Genomic DNA, 14404 nt, shown 5'->3' with positions numbered 1-14404 from the left:
AGCAGGGTCCAGGCAATATATTACATAGGACATGCACACACTTTGCTCTCTCATTGAGCCTTTCCTTTTGTTCTTTCTTATTCTGTTATTTCCCTTAATATATAATAATTGTCATTCAGATTGAAAGTGCACAATTGATCTTTGTATAGGAAAAACATTGAACAAGAATCTGCTGATGGGGATAGGAACTAAGACAAGGAAACAAGAAAACAAAATTAAATTCTCTCAGAGAGAGCACAGTGTGTGTGTGTGTGTTTGTTCACATGCTTCATCCCCCACACATCACAAAATGGACAGCTTTACAGCAGAGAGTGAGATAAATGCCGTAGCCATTTAAAGATGACACACAGATGAACACGATATGTTGGGAAGAGTCAACATAGCTGAGAAATCATGCCTCACCAATCTATTAGAATTCTCTGAAGGTGTCAACAAACATGTGGAGAAGGGTGATCCAGTTTATACAGTGAACTTAGACTTCCAGAAATATTTTGACAAGGCCCCACATCTATGACTCTTAAGCAAAATAAGCAGTCATGGGATAAGAGGGAAGGTCCCCTTGTAGATCAGTAACTGGTTAAAAGACAGGAAACAAAGGGTAGGAATAAATGGACAGTTTTCACAATGGAGGGCGGTAAATGGCAGGGTCCCCCAAAGATCTGTACTGGGACGTGTGCTGTTCAACATATTCATAAATGATCTGCAAAATTTGCAAACAACAGGGAATTACTCAAGATGGTTAAGACCACACACCTGACTGCTAAGAGTGACAGAGGGATCTCACAAAACTGGGCAACAAAATAACAGATGAAGTTCAATGTTGATAAGCACAACATAATTCAACTACAATCATAAAAGCAAACAGAATGTTAGAAACCATTAGGAAAGGGATAGATAACAAGACAGAAAGTATCATAATGTCACTTTATAAATCCCTGGTAAACCTACACCTTAAATACTGTGTGCAGTTCTGGTCACCCATCTCAAAAAAGATCTGTTAGAATTGGAAAAGATACAGAGAAATGCAACAAAAATGATCAGGGGAATGGAACAGCTTTCATATGAGGAGAGATTAAAAAGACAGGGACTATTCATCTTAGAAGAGAAAAAAGTAAAGAGGTGGTATGATAAAGGACTGTAAAATCACGAGTTATGTTGAGAAAGTAACTAGGGAAGTGTTATTTACCCCTTCACATAACACAAGAACCAGGGGTCACTCAATGAAATTAATAGACAACAGGTTTAAAACTAACATAAGGAAGTACTTCTTCAGACAACGCACAGTCAACCTGTGGAACTCATTGCCAGGGGAAGTTGTGAAGGCCAAAATTATAACTGGGGTAAAAAAAGAATTAGATCATTTCATGGAGGATAGGTCCAGCAATGGCTACTAGCCAAGATGGTCATTGATGCAACCCCATGCTCTGGATGTCCCTAAACCTCTGGCTGCCAGAAGCTGGGAGTGGACAGCAGGGGATGGTTCACTTGATTGCCCTGTTTTGTTCATTTCCTCTGAAGTATCTGGCATTGGCCACTGTCAGAACACAGGCTACTGGGCTAGATGGACCTTTGGTCTGGCCTAGTATGGCCGTTCTTTTGTTCTTATCATGTACATGGAAAACAAGACATACCAGTTACATGGCTACAGTTACAAAATTCAGGGATGTTTGAATCTGAGATTTTAGTTCAGGCTAGTCTCAAATTGTTACCTCTTTCTTCTGAAATCAAACCGATCTATTTGGGATCCATGCTCAGAGAGGTGATAGACACCTATAGCTCCAGTTAAAGGTAATGGGAGCTGCAGGTGTTCAGCACCTCGCGGGGCAAGACCATGTGATGATGACAATAGAAGACATTTCTGAGTTTGATTTTAGTAAGGTGAGGAAAAGGGGGATCATTGTTAGTGCCTAACCCCTGCTAAAGGGACACTGCCCAATTGTTCACTCCTGTTAGCACTGCAGTTATGGGAGAGTGAGCTGGACTCCCTCCTGGGTCACACACCATTAACAGAGAGTTTGTAGGTCCTGACTACAGAATCTTTATTATTATAATTATTATTGATTATTTGTATTATTGCAGCATCTAGAAGCCTAGTCATGGACCACTGACATATCACCTAGAACAACCCCCTGCCCCAGCTTTGCATTTTAGATCTCAGGTCAAAGTTTCAGAAATGAAAGACAGAAAAATCACAGGCCAGATCTCCAGCTGGTATAAACCAGCACAGCAACAATGACCCCAATGTGGCCCCATATTTCGACATATAAAGTGAGCACATTTGATAGGGCTTCATTGGAAGAAAATAAAACTGGAACCGTGTGATGCACCTGATTTTGATCCCTTTTATACCAGTCCTACCGTGGGTATAAAAGGGATCAAAGGGTATATCTTTTGATTTCAACAGAGCTACACCTTATTCATGCAAGGATGAAATAAGAACCAGGCCCTCTAGTTGCAATTTAAGATTAGGGCCTGTTAACTCCCCCACTCCACTCTTTTCTAAACTCTTATAATACATCGATGGATCAGTTCTCCTGCTAATTAATGACCTGCAAAGCACTGATCTTAAACACTCTGCAGTCAAAGTTTATGAGTGAAGTGAAACAATTTGCAGTCTCTCATCCTCCTTGGGAAAAAATAACTAGTTTGAATTTTACTTATTTTTTTTTTAAACATTTGCAAAACTTGCTCCCTCCCCTGCCCCCCAGGTATCTCTGACAAAAAAATGCAGTGAGCAAATCCTTGAATATTTTTCTATCAGCCATTGTAATTAGCTCTGCATGTTGAAAATTACTCACTCCATCTGTAGCCCCGGCAGGTAGCTAGAGTTCACAGCTAGTGGAATCTTTGATCAGTAATTATGATGTAAAAACAAATCATCCCCACTCCCCAGCAGTGACATCGCTGCAGTGGAGAAGTACTCACTTCTACCTCCTTCACACCCTCAAATGACTCAGTCTACCCCTCCCTTAAGAGTTTGGCAGGATTTCAACAGAGTGGTTTGAAGAGTGACAAAACACCATGACATGGAAAATTGAGTGATCCTGATAGAAAACAGAGCCAGGACATTGCTTATCATTAATACGAGCAGCTGATTTTGTTCGCCACTTGGATTTCAGTTCAGAACAATACAGGACACAGGCTGTGCTGCATACAACGAGTTCCAATTGGCTTCTGCATTCATTAGGAACATGAGATTATTCGCCTTCACTTTAAACCCAGTTTAGCTGCTACACATTTGGCACATTTTTAATACTAGTTTTTCTTTACCACATATATACGTGTATGTGTGTCTCCATCAGTCATGGGGCTCAGGTTTATTTCAATTTGGCCAACCAGTGCAGCAATGAAAAGTCTCAGTTTTCTTTTGCTAATTCTGTGATCTGATTTTGTCCAAAGGCAAGTGGTGTGCATTTCTCAGTGGCAGGTTGGGATTTTTATGCTTCATCTCTCTGTGTGCTCCATTTCTTACCTAGCCGCAGTGGTAGGCCTGGGTTTTCGGTTTCACTGCTGGGATGAGGCACATAACCCATGTACACACTACTTGGAATCAATGGGCCTGATTCTGTGCTTGATTGCCCCTTGTGTCATTTTAGATACCAGTGCAAAGTGGATGTACAATGTTACCGCATCAAAAAGATAGGGCTCTGGCACTCGCTTTGGGCCTGGTCCAAAGCCTGCTGAAGCCAGTGAAAAGTATGGTATTGACCTGAATGGGCTGTGGATCAGACCCGCAATTCAAGTGCAGGTGTGAACGACACAAGGCACAAGACAGTGATGAATCAGTTCTTCTGATGATCATATGATATAAATCAATATAGTGCCACTGATCTCAAGGGAGTGACACCAATCTACACCAGCTGAGGATCTGGCCCTATGTGTCCTGGGGATAATGCAGCGTGTGGCTGGCAGAACGGGACTTTGCAGGCCTGACTCCCTCGCACCCAGGATACACCATTCTAATGCCCCTGGGCTCAAATCTCCTCCCATGTAGATGAGCACAAGAGGCAGCTCCTTTGGCGAGGATGGAGTCGTTTTGGGGTAAAACCACTGGGTAAGAGGAGCATCAGCCCAATATTTCCACGTTCCATCTGTGCATTGGTGAAATGTGCTTCCAAATATACGCTTCCCCCATCATTTTCTGCACCCGTCAAAGTCCATTCTTGCTATTTCTTATACTTCTGTGCCTTGGTACAGCACATTTATTCCCGTCTGTCTCCTTCTAAACTCCTTATGCTTGGCTATTGCTCAGCAGACACTGGCTGCCTCACTCATGTACATTCATGTGATCTAGTGCATTAGAAGAAATATATTAGGTTAAATTCTGCTGTCTGTTACACCTGGGGTAAATCCAGAATAGGCCCATAGACTTAAGTGAAATTACTCTGGATTTTCACCATCGTAACTGAGAACATGATTTGGCCCACTAAGCTAAGTATGGCTATAGTGCTTTGAGACTGATTCTCCTCTCACTTCGGCTGGTTTTAGACACTTTAGAGACTTCTCTGCAGTTACTCCTGATTTACACCAGCATGGGAGCAGAATCAGCCCCCTTTGGTTTGATCCACCACTGTGTAACTTCATGTTTATACTGGTGTGACTCCCGTGAGGAGTCAGACTAGCACAAAACTGGAGTAGCGCATTGGTGACATAGGCCTGCTACTACGAACCATTGCAAGAACCCATTTGTACACATTCTACAGCAGAGGCAGTTTGGTTTCCCATGCACCCCCCAAAAGCCCCAAATCCAACCTGGCATTTTAATTATTATAATATATGCACGTCTATAGTGCCCATTACCATCGTACCTTTCATTCTAATTGTATTCATTGGTGAAATGCACCAATGGGACAAATTCTAAGCTTTGTAACACCAGCCCAAATCTGCAGTAAGTCCGCTGGCAGCAGCGGAATTACTCTGGTGTGAACAATTAGAATGTGGTCTATATGACAAGTCAGATTCTCTGATAGTGTCAATCAACAGAGTTCCACTGAAACGGATAGAGTCTGATGGTTTACACCTGCCGAGGATCTGGCCCTTCACCATTAGGCTAATTCTGCTCTCATTTATAGCGGTGTAATTTAACAGAAGCCAGTGAATTTACTCTAGGGGTATGTCAATGTACATGAGAACAGAATTTGGTCCATTATGCGAAGTTAAAGGACAGATCTGTTTATACTAGCAGATCTCTTCCCATTCTGCGTACTGTAACTTGGCAGGTTGACTTTTCGTTAGCTTGCTAGCCTGGGCAAAACCTGCAAATATGCTAGTGCATTAGGCTCCAATCACACAGAATATCTTGTAAGGCCAATGAATGCCAGGATACCACCCTGGTTTTTTGTCGGAGAGCGAAGGAGGGAGAGCACACAGGCTATGACCTTCATAGTGTTATTTGTTTAGAATCAAAGTGTCACAAACCTAACCAAGGAACATTGTTTTTGTGCATGATTACTGGTGCGAGATTGACATTTAATCAATATGGTACACTTATCAAATGCTCTGTCTAGCGCTTCTAACTCATGCACCAATCGATTTCTACAGAATTATTTCTGTGCAGCATCCAAGTGTTGAGATTTAATTCTTATTAAAAAACAATATTGTCTTGTGTAGTCTACTTTCATGGAGAGTTAGGCATACCCTTGTCAACATACCTTTCCATGCAGTGCTGTTTCTAATTCAGGACATTATATTGTAGCTAATTCTCTAACGTGCTTGAAAGTCATTTGTTTTTGTTCTTGTTGCTAATTTAAAACTTTTACTAGTAATCTTTTTGACTGATGTGAGGTGTCAATATTCTGAAAGTGTTAATTCACTCCCAGCTCCTGAGAGTGGTAATATGTTACTATCTCTGAGTTCTAGTGTTTGTTTCCCCCCCCCCCCAGAAGTAACTGTGAGCTTCCCCTTTTCCTCCCCCAATCTTCTGTGCTCAGAGGATCCACTTCCACTTACAATCCTTTATTGTAGACAACTGTCTTACTGGTAGTGGCCATTGCAATTTCTGGCTCCAGTCGAGATGTCTCAATCTGCCAAATCAAAGAGGAGGTAAGATTAGAATTGGGCTAATATTGTCTGACAGCAATGGGAGCATGATACATCAATAACATAAACAAACAGAAGCAAGACTTTAGCTGACTTTTCTGATTTTACTTATGCTGGCGTAAATGAGGGGTAACTCCACTGAAGTCAATGAGCCTGACTCTGGTCTCCTAACTATGCAAATCTGGTGTAAGCTCTGCAGGAGTCAGTGGAGAATTATAGAAGGCCCAACGGAGTTCCTCTGCTGTGAACTGCAGGAGTGCAGCTGTAGTAACAAGCGGTAATAACAGTGCTTGGCAATTCAATAATGCCGTTCACCTGTCATCTCAAAGTGCTTTCCCATGATTATGCTTATATCACACAAGCTTATATTGACTTATATTATGTGAAATGACTCTTATTCCCTCTCTTTCCAACCCTTGAAATTCTATATTAATTTAAACAGTGAAACAACACATTTAAAAAAAACAACAAAAAACAACTCTATTGTCTTATTTTACATACATTTCCCTTTCCCTTGCCTGATGCCACCTCTCTTTCCTTCATATCAGATCCAATCTAGCTCCCAATCCTGCAGTTGGATCCATGTGGATGGATGCTTTGGGTGGGATTCACAATGGCACTGAGCAGCCTAACACCACCCTTTTGACTGTGCCACGACCCAGTGAAGTCTATAGAGCACTCCTTGTGGGAGCAAGAGTCTGCATGTTCAGATCCAATTCCATGATCAGGGCCCTAAAGTCTCAGGAGGGTGACTAGCGGTGAAATCCCAGCTTTGCTGAAGTTGGTGGCAAAAGTCCAGTTGATTTCAATAAGACCAGGATTTCACCCCCTATCTTCCTTAGTCCTGCCATGAGTGCAGGGGACTAGACTAGATAAACTCTCAAAGTCTCTTCCAGTCCTACGAGTCTATGATTCTTTCTCTCTGTAAAGCACTATGGACACCTATGGTACTATAAAGAAGTGTTAAATAACATAATACACTATATAACAGACTAAATAATATACTATATAAGTCTTCGAAAAGTTTATCAGTGGATCTTCTATGCTGTATATTTTAAAGACAACATTGTTCCATTCTCCACTGCACTTTTTCTCTCTGTGAAATCTCCTTTTATTTTTTCCAATCCGACTTACAAAAAAGCTTATCTGTGATCCAAAAATAGTCGGAACTTCTGTATTTGGAGGATGAGATTGTGGTGGGAGGAATTCTTATTATCCAGTCCAGGTCAGGATCCCCTCAGAAACAGGACCCTGCACCCGACAGTATCATATTTTAAAAAATCCTATACATTTAATCAGTGCTGAAGCTGACAATGCTAGGAACCCATGTTAAAATCTAAATGCTTTTGAAAATGTTTAACCTAGTTAGACAAATTAGCAAAAATTTGTGCAAAACAATTTAGGTATTTAAAATATTCAATGTTTTTAAAAACTGGAAAAACTGTTCTTAGCTTTCAGCTGCAAAAACCCAACAAAATATAACATCAAAGCAATCTTAACATGAGGTGCAACATAACCCTTCAGCAAAGCTGTTAAACAGCTACTGAGGCATCATGGGAAATAGCACTTCATTTATTCAAATGCACATATGTCAGGTTTTTGCACCATATGTCATTCCAAGCTATTTACAGTAATAATTAAATCTTAATCAACGTTTAACCTCTGTAAAATGTTTGAAGGGATCTAATCACCCTTCAGACTGCACTAATGAAGGAGAAATATATAAACATAAAAAGAAAATGATGCATAGATAGCACACCAGAAAGAACAGTAATTGCAAAATTGTATTTCTTTTAAATATAATCAGCAAATTATGTAAAGTAAGCCAACAAGTATTTTAAGTGAAGACATCTTGGGTGTCAGAGGTGTGATCAGCTAATTTTGTACTGCTATCCATAACAGATGTAGCATATTTTCTTTTAGTGCCATTATTAGCAACTTCACCATTTCTTCTTTTACTGAAACACAAAGTAGAGCATTATAACAGGGGGAAGCTACTCAATGAGGATAAAATAGCCTTTCCTCTCACTGTACAGGAGAAGTGACAGCTGCCATTTTGATACCAGGATTAACTCTGTTCTGGCTGCCTCTGATAGAGCTTTTCTTCCTATTTTTTCCCCTCTGGTACGGAAAGAAAAGTTTTTTATACATCCATGTAGTGCAGTTTCACAGATCAGTATTAAATATCACAGCCAGAGGTGCCTCAGAATTACCTAGCTAAAAGACATAGGTAAGGGAGATATACACCTAGAGATTGTCATAGACTCACCCACATGACCTGATTCTCTGCTCTGTTAACACACCCACACAGTTAGGTCAGGATGGCACAGGAAGGGAAATTCACCTTGTGTAAAGCTATATGCACCACTTCAGCCCCAGGGTAAGGATGCAGAGCTGGGTGAATCGGTGGAACAGGCATGCAAGGGCACATGCTGCAGCCGATTCAGACCAATGCAGAGACACTTGCTGAAGACGGAGCAACCGCAGGATACTGGCCTACCCAGATCAAGTGGCCCTGCCTGTAGAGGATGCACAAAGTGGTAGCAGGTGCTAGCCGAACCTGGTGGATGGAACAGTGAGTCGGGAGGAGCTGTGGTTCCCACTTACGTGGGTTTGGTGTGTGAATTCATAGCGCCATTTAGCTCTCTGTGCAATGCTCCAGACAATGGGCTTTATGCGGGAAGGATGACTTTTACCCTCCACACAGAGGGGGATTTCTAGGGACAGCAAATTATGGGCTAGATCAGTGGCTCTCAACCTTTCCAGATGACTGTACCCCCTTTCAGGAGTCTGATTTGTCTTGCGTAGCCCAGGTTTCACCTCACTTAAAAACGGCTTGCTTACAAAATCAGACATAACAATACAAAAGTGTCACAGCCACATTCTTACTGAAAAATTGCTGACTTTCTCATTTTTACCACATAGTTATCAAATAAATCAACTGGAATGTAAAAATATTGTACTTGCATTTCAGTAAACAAGTCATTGTAAGTCTGAAATTGTAGTTTGTACTGACTGCGCTAGTGTTTTTTCTGTAGCCAGCTGCAAAACTAGACAAATATCTAGATGAGTTGATGTGCCTCCTGGAAGAGCCCTGTGTACCCCAGGGATATGCATATCCCTGGTTGAGACCCACTGGGCTAAATTGTGCATTGCATGCACAGTCCTGCAGTAAGTGTGGACCTGCATTGCTCCAGGGGACCTCCAGAGGACACTCTCATCCCCGGGGGCTCCCTGCCTCCGCTGAGGAAGAAGAGTTTGACACCCCTGTGAGGGCTACAGCCTACTGCCCCCTATGCACCCGATACTGCACAGTGATGCAGGCAGGCACTGGGGTGGGGGAGGGAAGGCAGCAGGAGTGGATTAAGGATGGCAAAGAGGTGGCTAGTATTGCCGGTGTGAGAGCCGAGGAGACAGTGAAGAAGTGATGCCGTTTGACCAGGAAGAAGGCGAAGCTGGCGGAGGAAAGAATGAATTCATAGCACCGGAAGTCCATGCAGTGACAGGTCTCTTTCCAGAGACCCTTAGCAGATGATAGGGGTAAAACTGCTGTGTAAAGAATAATGGGTCCATTTTATTGTCATGTACTGTTGGGCCCACTCTTCCCGTTAGGCCTGGGAGATCTCTGGCACTGGGGGATGGGGAGCCCCGAGGCCTGCCCAGCCCTGCATGACTCCAATAAAGGCAACAGTGGAGATGCTGGAAGCACTGCCCCAGAACTTTAGTTCCGTGTGCACTCCCAGAAGTGCGGATGTGTTTCCAATGCAGAAAAAGGAACAAAGTACTTCGCCGAGGCACTAGCGATGCATTGATGAGAAATGCACCCAAGGGGGCTATTCCCTTTGTTTGGAAATCAAATGGAAAAAAATAAGGCGGTGATACTTTAAGGCAGTAGAGTTACAAGTCTGGGAAGGCAGTAGTTAAAGTCTCGGCAGCAGCATTAGCTAGCTACGTCCACATACCCATGTGTAATACTTTCCATCCCCGTTTTGGTGTTAAAAGTGTAGTTTAATATAGTATGTTAAACAGGTATGTTGTTAGATCAGCCACCAGTATCCTGGAATCTGCTCAGCCTGGCTTTGGGCCAGGGAATAGTATTGAGACTCTTGGTTCTGAGAGATGTCCACTCACTGTCCAGAGAAAAGGGAAGTCCATCCATACTCATCCTGCTGGGCCCCTGTAGCGTTCGATACCAATGATCAGCAAATACTTTTGCCTCATCTCCAAGAAGGTCTAGAGTGAATGGAAATGCCTGAATCAGGGACCTCCTCCCAGATAACTCTGAGGACTGCTATGGGCACTCCATATCTCTCACCTGCAGTGCATTACCAGGTTCAATCCTCTTCCACACACGACTCAACATCTCCATGAAGCTGTTAGAAGTGCTGGTGAGACAACAGGGGCCGGAGTGCCTGTGGCACGGAGACGATACCCAGCTGTACAGCTACTTCACACCAAATGCAAACAGCATCATCACTCAGCTCCCTCGGTGCCTGGCCAAACTTAGCTCCTGCAGAGAGAGCAGTTAGCTAAAGCTAAATGATTGGTGATGCTGGTGGGACGAGGGAAATGCTCCAGAGAACCAACTTTCTCTCTTTTAAGGGTATTTGCCCTCATGTTAAGTGAGTCCACAGCCTGGGGTCCTTCTGGACTCCTAAGTGCTACTAGGTGCCAAAATAGTCCTGGAGGGAGAAAAGTTCCAACTTTCCTCTTTGACTGGCCAGAAGACTGCAGTGTACCCTATCAAACACTAGCCTGGCCACCGTGATCTGCATATTCGTGATCTCCAGGTTTGGCTCTTGCAGCTAGTTATAACAAGGAATGAAGCCCCGTATCCTGAAAATGCTTTGGGGTGCAAAGGAAGCACCCCCCTGCTTGGCAACTCAGATGGCCAGGAACGCATCTCCCTGGCCCTCCACCCTCTGAACTGGCTCACCACTGACTGCAGCATCATGGACTCGATTTGGAGATGAAGGGTCACATCACCCCCCCTCTCCTCACCCACAAGGGGTGGCTCAGAGGGAGGAAGTCCCACAGCAGTGGTTCTCAAACTTTTGTACCAGTTCTCAAACTTTTGTACCATGCTCAAATATGACAAAGTGGGTATTCACCCACGAAAGCTCATGCTCCAATACGTCTGTTAGTCTATAAGGGGCCACAGGACTCTGAGTGCGACCCCCCCCCCTATAAATTAAAAACACTTTTTATATATTTAACACCATTATAAATGCTGGAGGCAAAGCGGAGTTTGGGGTGGAGTCTGACAGCTCACGGCCCCCTGAGAGGTCCCAACCCCCAGTTTGAGAACCCCTGTCCTACAGCAGGGTATGCCTCCAGGCATTGGAATAGGATCTAGCACCCAGCCCCAAACTCTGGGGGATCTGCAGAAGGTCATGTTAATTGGTGTAGAGGCCCTGTACCCATACCAGGGAGTATCCATACCTGGTGGCCACCCCATCTCACTCCCTGGTAGCGCAGTTCCATTGAAGTCCTGCTACCAGCCCCTTCCTTGGTCATGGCCATCCCATGAATCCCCTTTAAAGAGATAGGTCCACCAGAAAGGGTGCTCCAAGGAACACGGAGCAAAGCCCCACTTCACTGGGCAAGTAGGGGAGATGTGTGTTTGCTGGGCCCCAAACTCACCCATATGGGGTGACTAATCTCTGTCCCTCCCCAAGGAGCATCCTTTGTGAGGTGTGGTTAAAATGGTGCCGGTTCTCCTTTCCCCGTGGGAGGTCAGCTCTACACAGCAGATTAGGGGTGTGGGGGAGGTGATCCTCCACTAAATCAGGGATAATAGTTGCTGGGAGGCCTGGGAGAAAAGGGACTTGAGTTTTGGCAGTGGGAGAGGCTGGGTCTGGAGTGGGAGAGCGGCTCAAGAACCCACAGAAGGGAACCAGACTTTACAATCCCCTGTCCCCCAAGAGTGCTGAAAAGTGTCAGGGAGAGAACATGGCAGCCTCAAGAATGGGAGACCCACTCGGTAATGCGAAATGCCAAACTAAGGAGGAGCAAGGCCCACCCTGCACCTGCCAAAGAAACCTTTACCGTCGACGTCAGCAGGAGCTGACTCGGTCCTGGGAAATGACCTGGATGCACAGCAAGGCAGAAAAGGTGCTTTTCACAGCAGGGAATGAGCTATGCTATTCCTGCTCTTGTCAAGTCGAGCTGGCAGCTTTGCCCAGGACTAAATATTATCCCCCCCTTACCAGTTACGTTCTGGGATTCGATACAGTTCTGACAAGCTTGCATCCTCCTTCCAGCAGATTACCAGGTGCATTTAAAACAAATCCACCCTATGTCCCTCCTCAAGCATCTCTTTATAAATGAGCATAACCCAGCATGGCAGAGCCGGCTTTCCAGCCATGCTCGTGACCCAGTGAAATGTATCCCTTGAGGGGAACAAAGGCGCTTTAATGGGAAAGCCTCTTGTTGGTGGCTGCTGTGAGTGAGTTCCAATCCCCCGTCTGTCCCCTGCCGTGGAAGCCTCTCTCCTCTAATCAGTACAGACAAGGCTAATTGGGGTGATAAAGAACTGGCTCTGAGAGCTGGCGTGGGCTGGCAGAACAAATGGTGCGGTGGTCACAGCTGGGACTGTGGAGACAGAGAGAAAGCGTGTGATACAGGCTCTGGGAGCTGAAAGTTTAATCAGCCCATGTTGCGTGCGGGTCTGCGAGGTGGGGGGTTGTGTGTGTTTTGCATTCGCTGCTGACATGGGTGTAACGTACACGCACGTCCGGTGAAGCAGAAGCAGGCAGAAAGCAGATGCTTTTTGTTGGGGGTTGATAATCATTTCTCTCCCGGCTCGGGAAAAGGTGTAGAAAGGAATGTGCTCCTAAGGGTGTAAGGAGGGAGACAGGTCTAGGCTTCCTGCCAGGGATCCTGTAATGATATGGAAGGCAGCTAGGGGAGACAGGGCCAGATGGAGTTGGCATACAGCTTATTTCTCCGCCAAAAAACACCACCACAAAAAACAGTTTTCTAGAGGGGTGGGTCAACATGTATTGACTGAGGCTCCATCATGAGGAGGTGGGGGAAGAGTATCTGGGCTTGGTTCTCTTGTTCCATGGGGCAGGAGTTAAAAGAGAGGTGATGGTGGTAGAGTTCCAACAGAAGTGTTGATGCAGAACTGGCTGGGCGAGGATCCATGGCCAACGTTATATAGGTCAGACTAATTGATCATAATGGTCCGTTCTGGCCTTATAATCTATGAATGACCCGGAATGGGATGGTGGAACCCAGAGCACCTGCCAAATGGCATTTTCAGACAAATGGGTCTAAAATCCAGTGTAGTGGTAGCTCATGATGAGCATGATTATTCTGTGTATTACGGCGGCATATCGAGATGCCAAACAGGACCTGGGGTCCGTGGTGCTGTACAATCAAAGAAGTCACAGCCTATCCTGCAGGGGATGGACAAGCAATCGAGCAGGTTTTTATGCTCTTTCGTTCCTGCAGTAAAAGCGTCTATGCAGACTGTAACTGGCTTCTAAAGCGCTCCCATGTTATTTCAGAATTCCTTTTTTTTTTTACTGACAGTAAATGAAACCATGTTGTTAATAGGGATAAAATTAAAAAATGGAACCAGAACCCCGCGGTGCCATGTTTATTTTTATAAGGCTGAGGACTGCTCTCCAAAACAAAAGAAAAAAATAATTGAAAATACATTTAAAATGACAGCAAACCCTGCTCTCTTCTCTTCAGATCAAAGAGAACTTCCACAAAGTTCCCCTGAACTCCCAAAAATTGAAACACTTTCTCTCTCTCTCTCTTTTTCTCTCTCGTTAAAAGGCAGAATCAGGAAGGAAAGTGGGATTTGCTAATGTGAGAGTAGCTTCGAGAGTTCCCCTTCCACAAAACTACTGGACAGAATTCTCCTTGTGGCATCTGTGCACCAAGCTGCTGCAGTGAAAGGAAGAGCAAAATCGGGAAATAAGTGGTCCAATCTTGCACTCAGAGTTCTGACTTTCCTGAACAGAGACTGTAGTGTCTGGGTGCACAAACCTTGCATGCTTTTAATTCCCCCATCATCTCCATGTGTTTATCATGATTCCATCTGATTAACAGCTTCCTGCCAGCGCTGGATGCAGGGCGGTCAGCCATAACTGCATCCCGTGTTACTTTTCAATAGATTATAAGGCCTGGGGCAGAGACTGATAACATCTACTATGGGGCCAGGGAATATTAAGATAATCTAGTCTGATTTCCTGCATAACACAGGCCAAAGAACCTTGACCAGTGATTTTTTCCATCTGGCCCAACTACTTGTGACTGAATTAGAGCAATTAATTTAGAAAAACGTCCAATCTCAATTTAAAGACTCCCAGTGATCTTACCATACCTGGTCCATGATTATTTACCATCG

At 44.3% G+C, this 14404-nt stretch overlaps 1 protein-coding gene across 5 annotated transcripts in view; it reads right to left on the bottom strand.

Moving 5' to 3' along the window:
* Positions 1-2022: 2022 nt before the first annotated feature.
* Positions 2023-14404, bottom strand: part of SFXN5 (sideroflexin 5) — a 176150-nt gene continuing 163768 nt past the window's right edge. For 4 of the 5 annotated variants that reach the window (XM_050943416.1, XM_050943417.1, XM_050943418.1 and 1 more), the window contains 2 exons: positions 5950-6023; positions 2023-4290 (listed from right to left, as the gene is read on the bottom strand). In XM_050943416.1, coding sequence (XP_050799373.1) covers positions 4272-4290; positions 5950-6023 — 93 coding nt within the window. In that variant the 3' untranslated portion in view covers positions 2023-4271. Of the gene's footprint in view, positions 6024-14404 lie in introns of all 5 variants that reach the window. The other variant, XM_050943415.1, reaches the window with a different exon arrangement.

Source organism: Gopherus flavomarginatus, chromosome 3, assembly GCF_025201925.1.
Source record: "Gopherus flavomarginatus isolate rGopFla2 chromosome 3, rGopFla2.mat.asm, whole genome shotgun sequence".
Classification (NCBI taxonomy): domain Eukaryota; kingdom Metazoa; phylum Chordata; order Testudines; family Testudinidae; genus Gopherus; species Gopherus flavomarginatus.
Note: the sequence above shows the minus strand (reverse complement) of the source record. Positions and strands in the feature narration are given on the sequence as shown.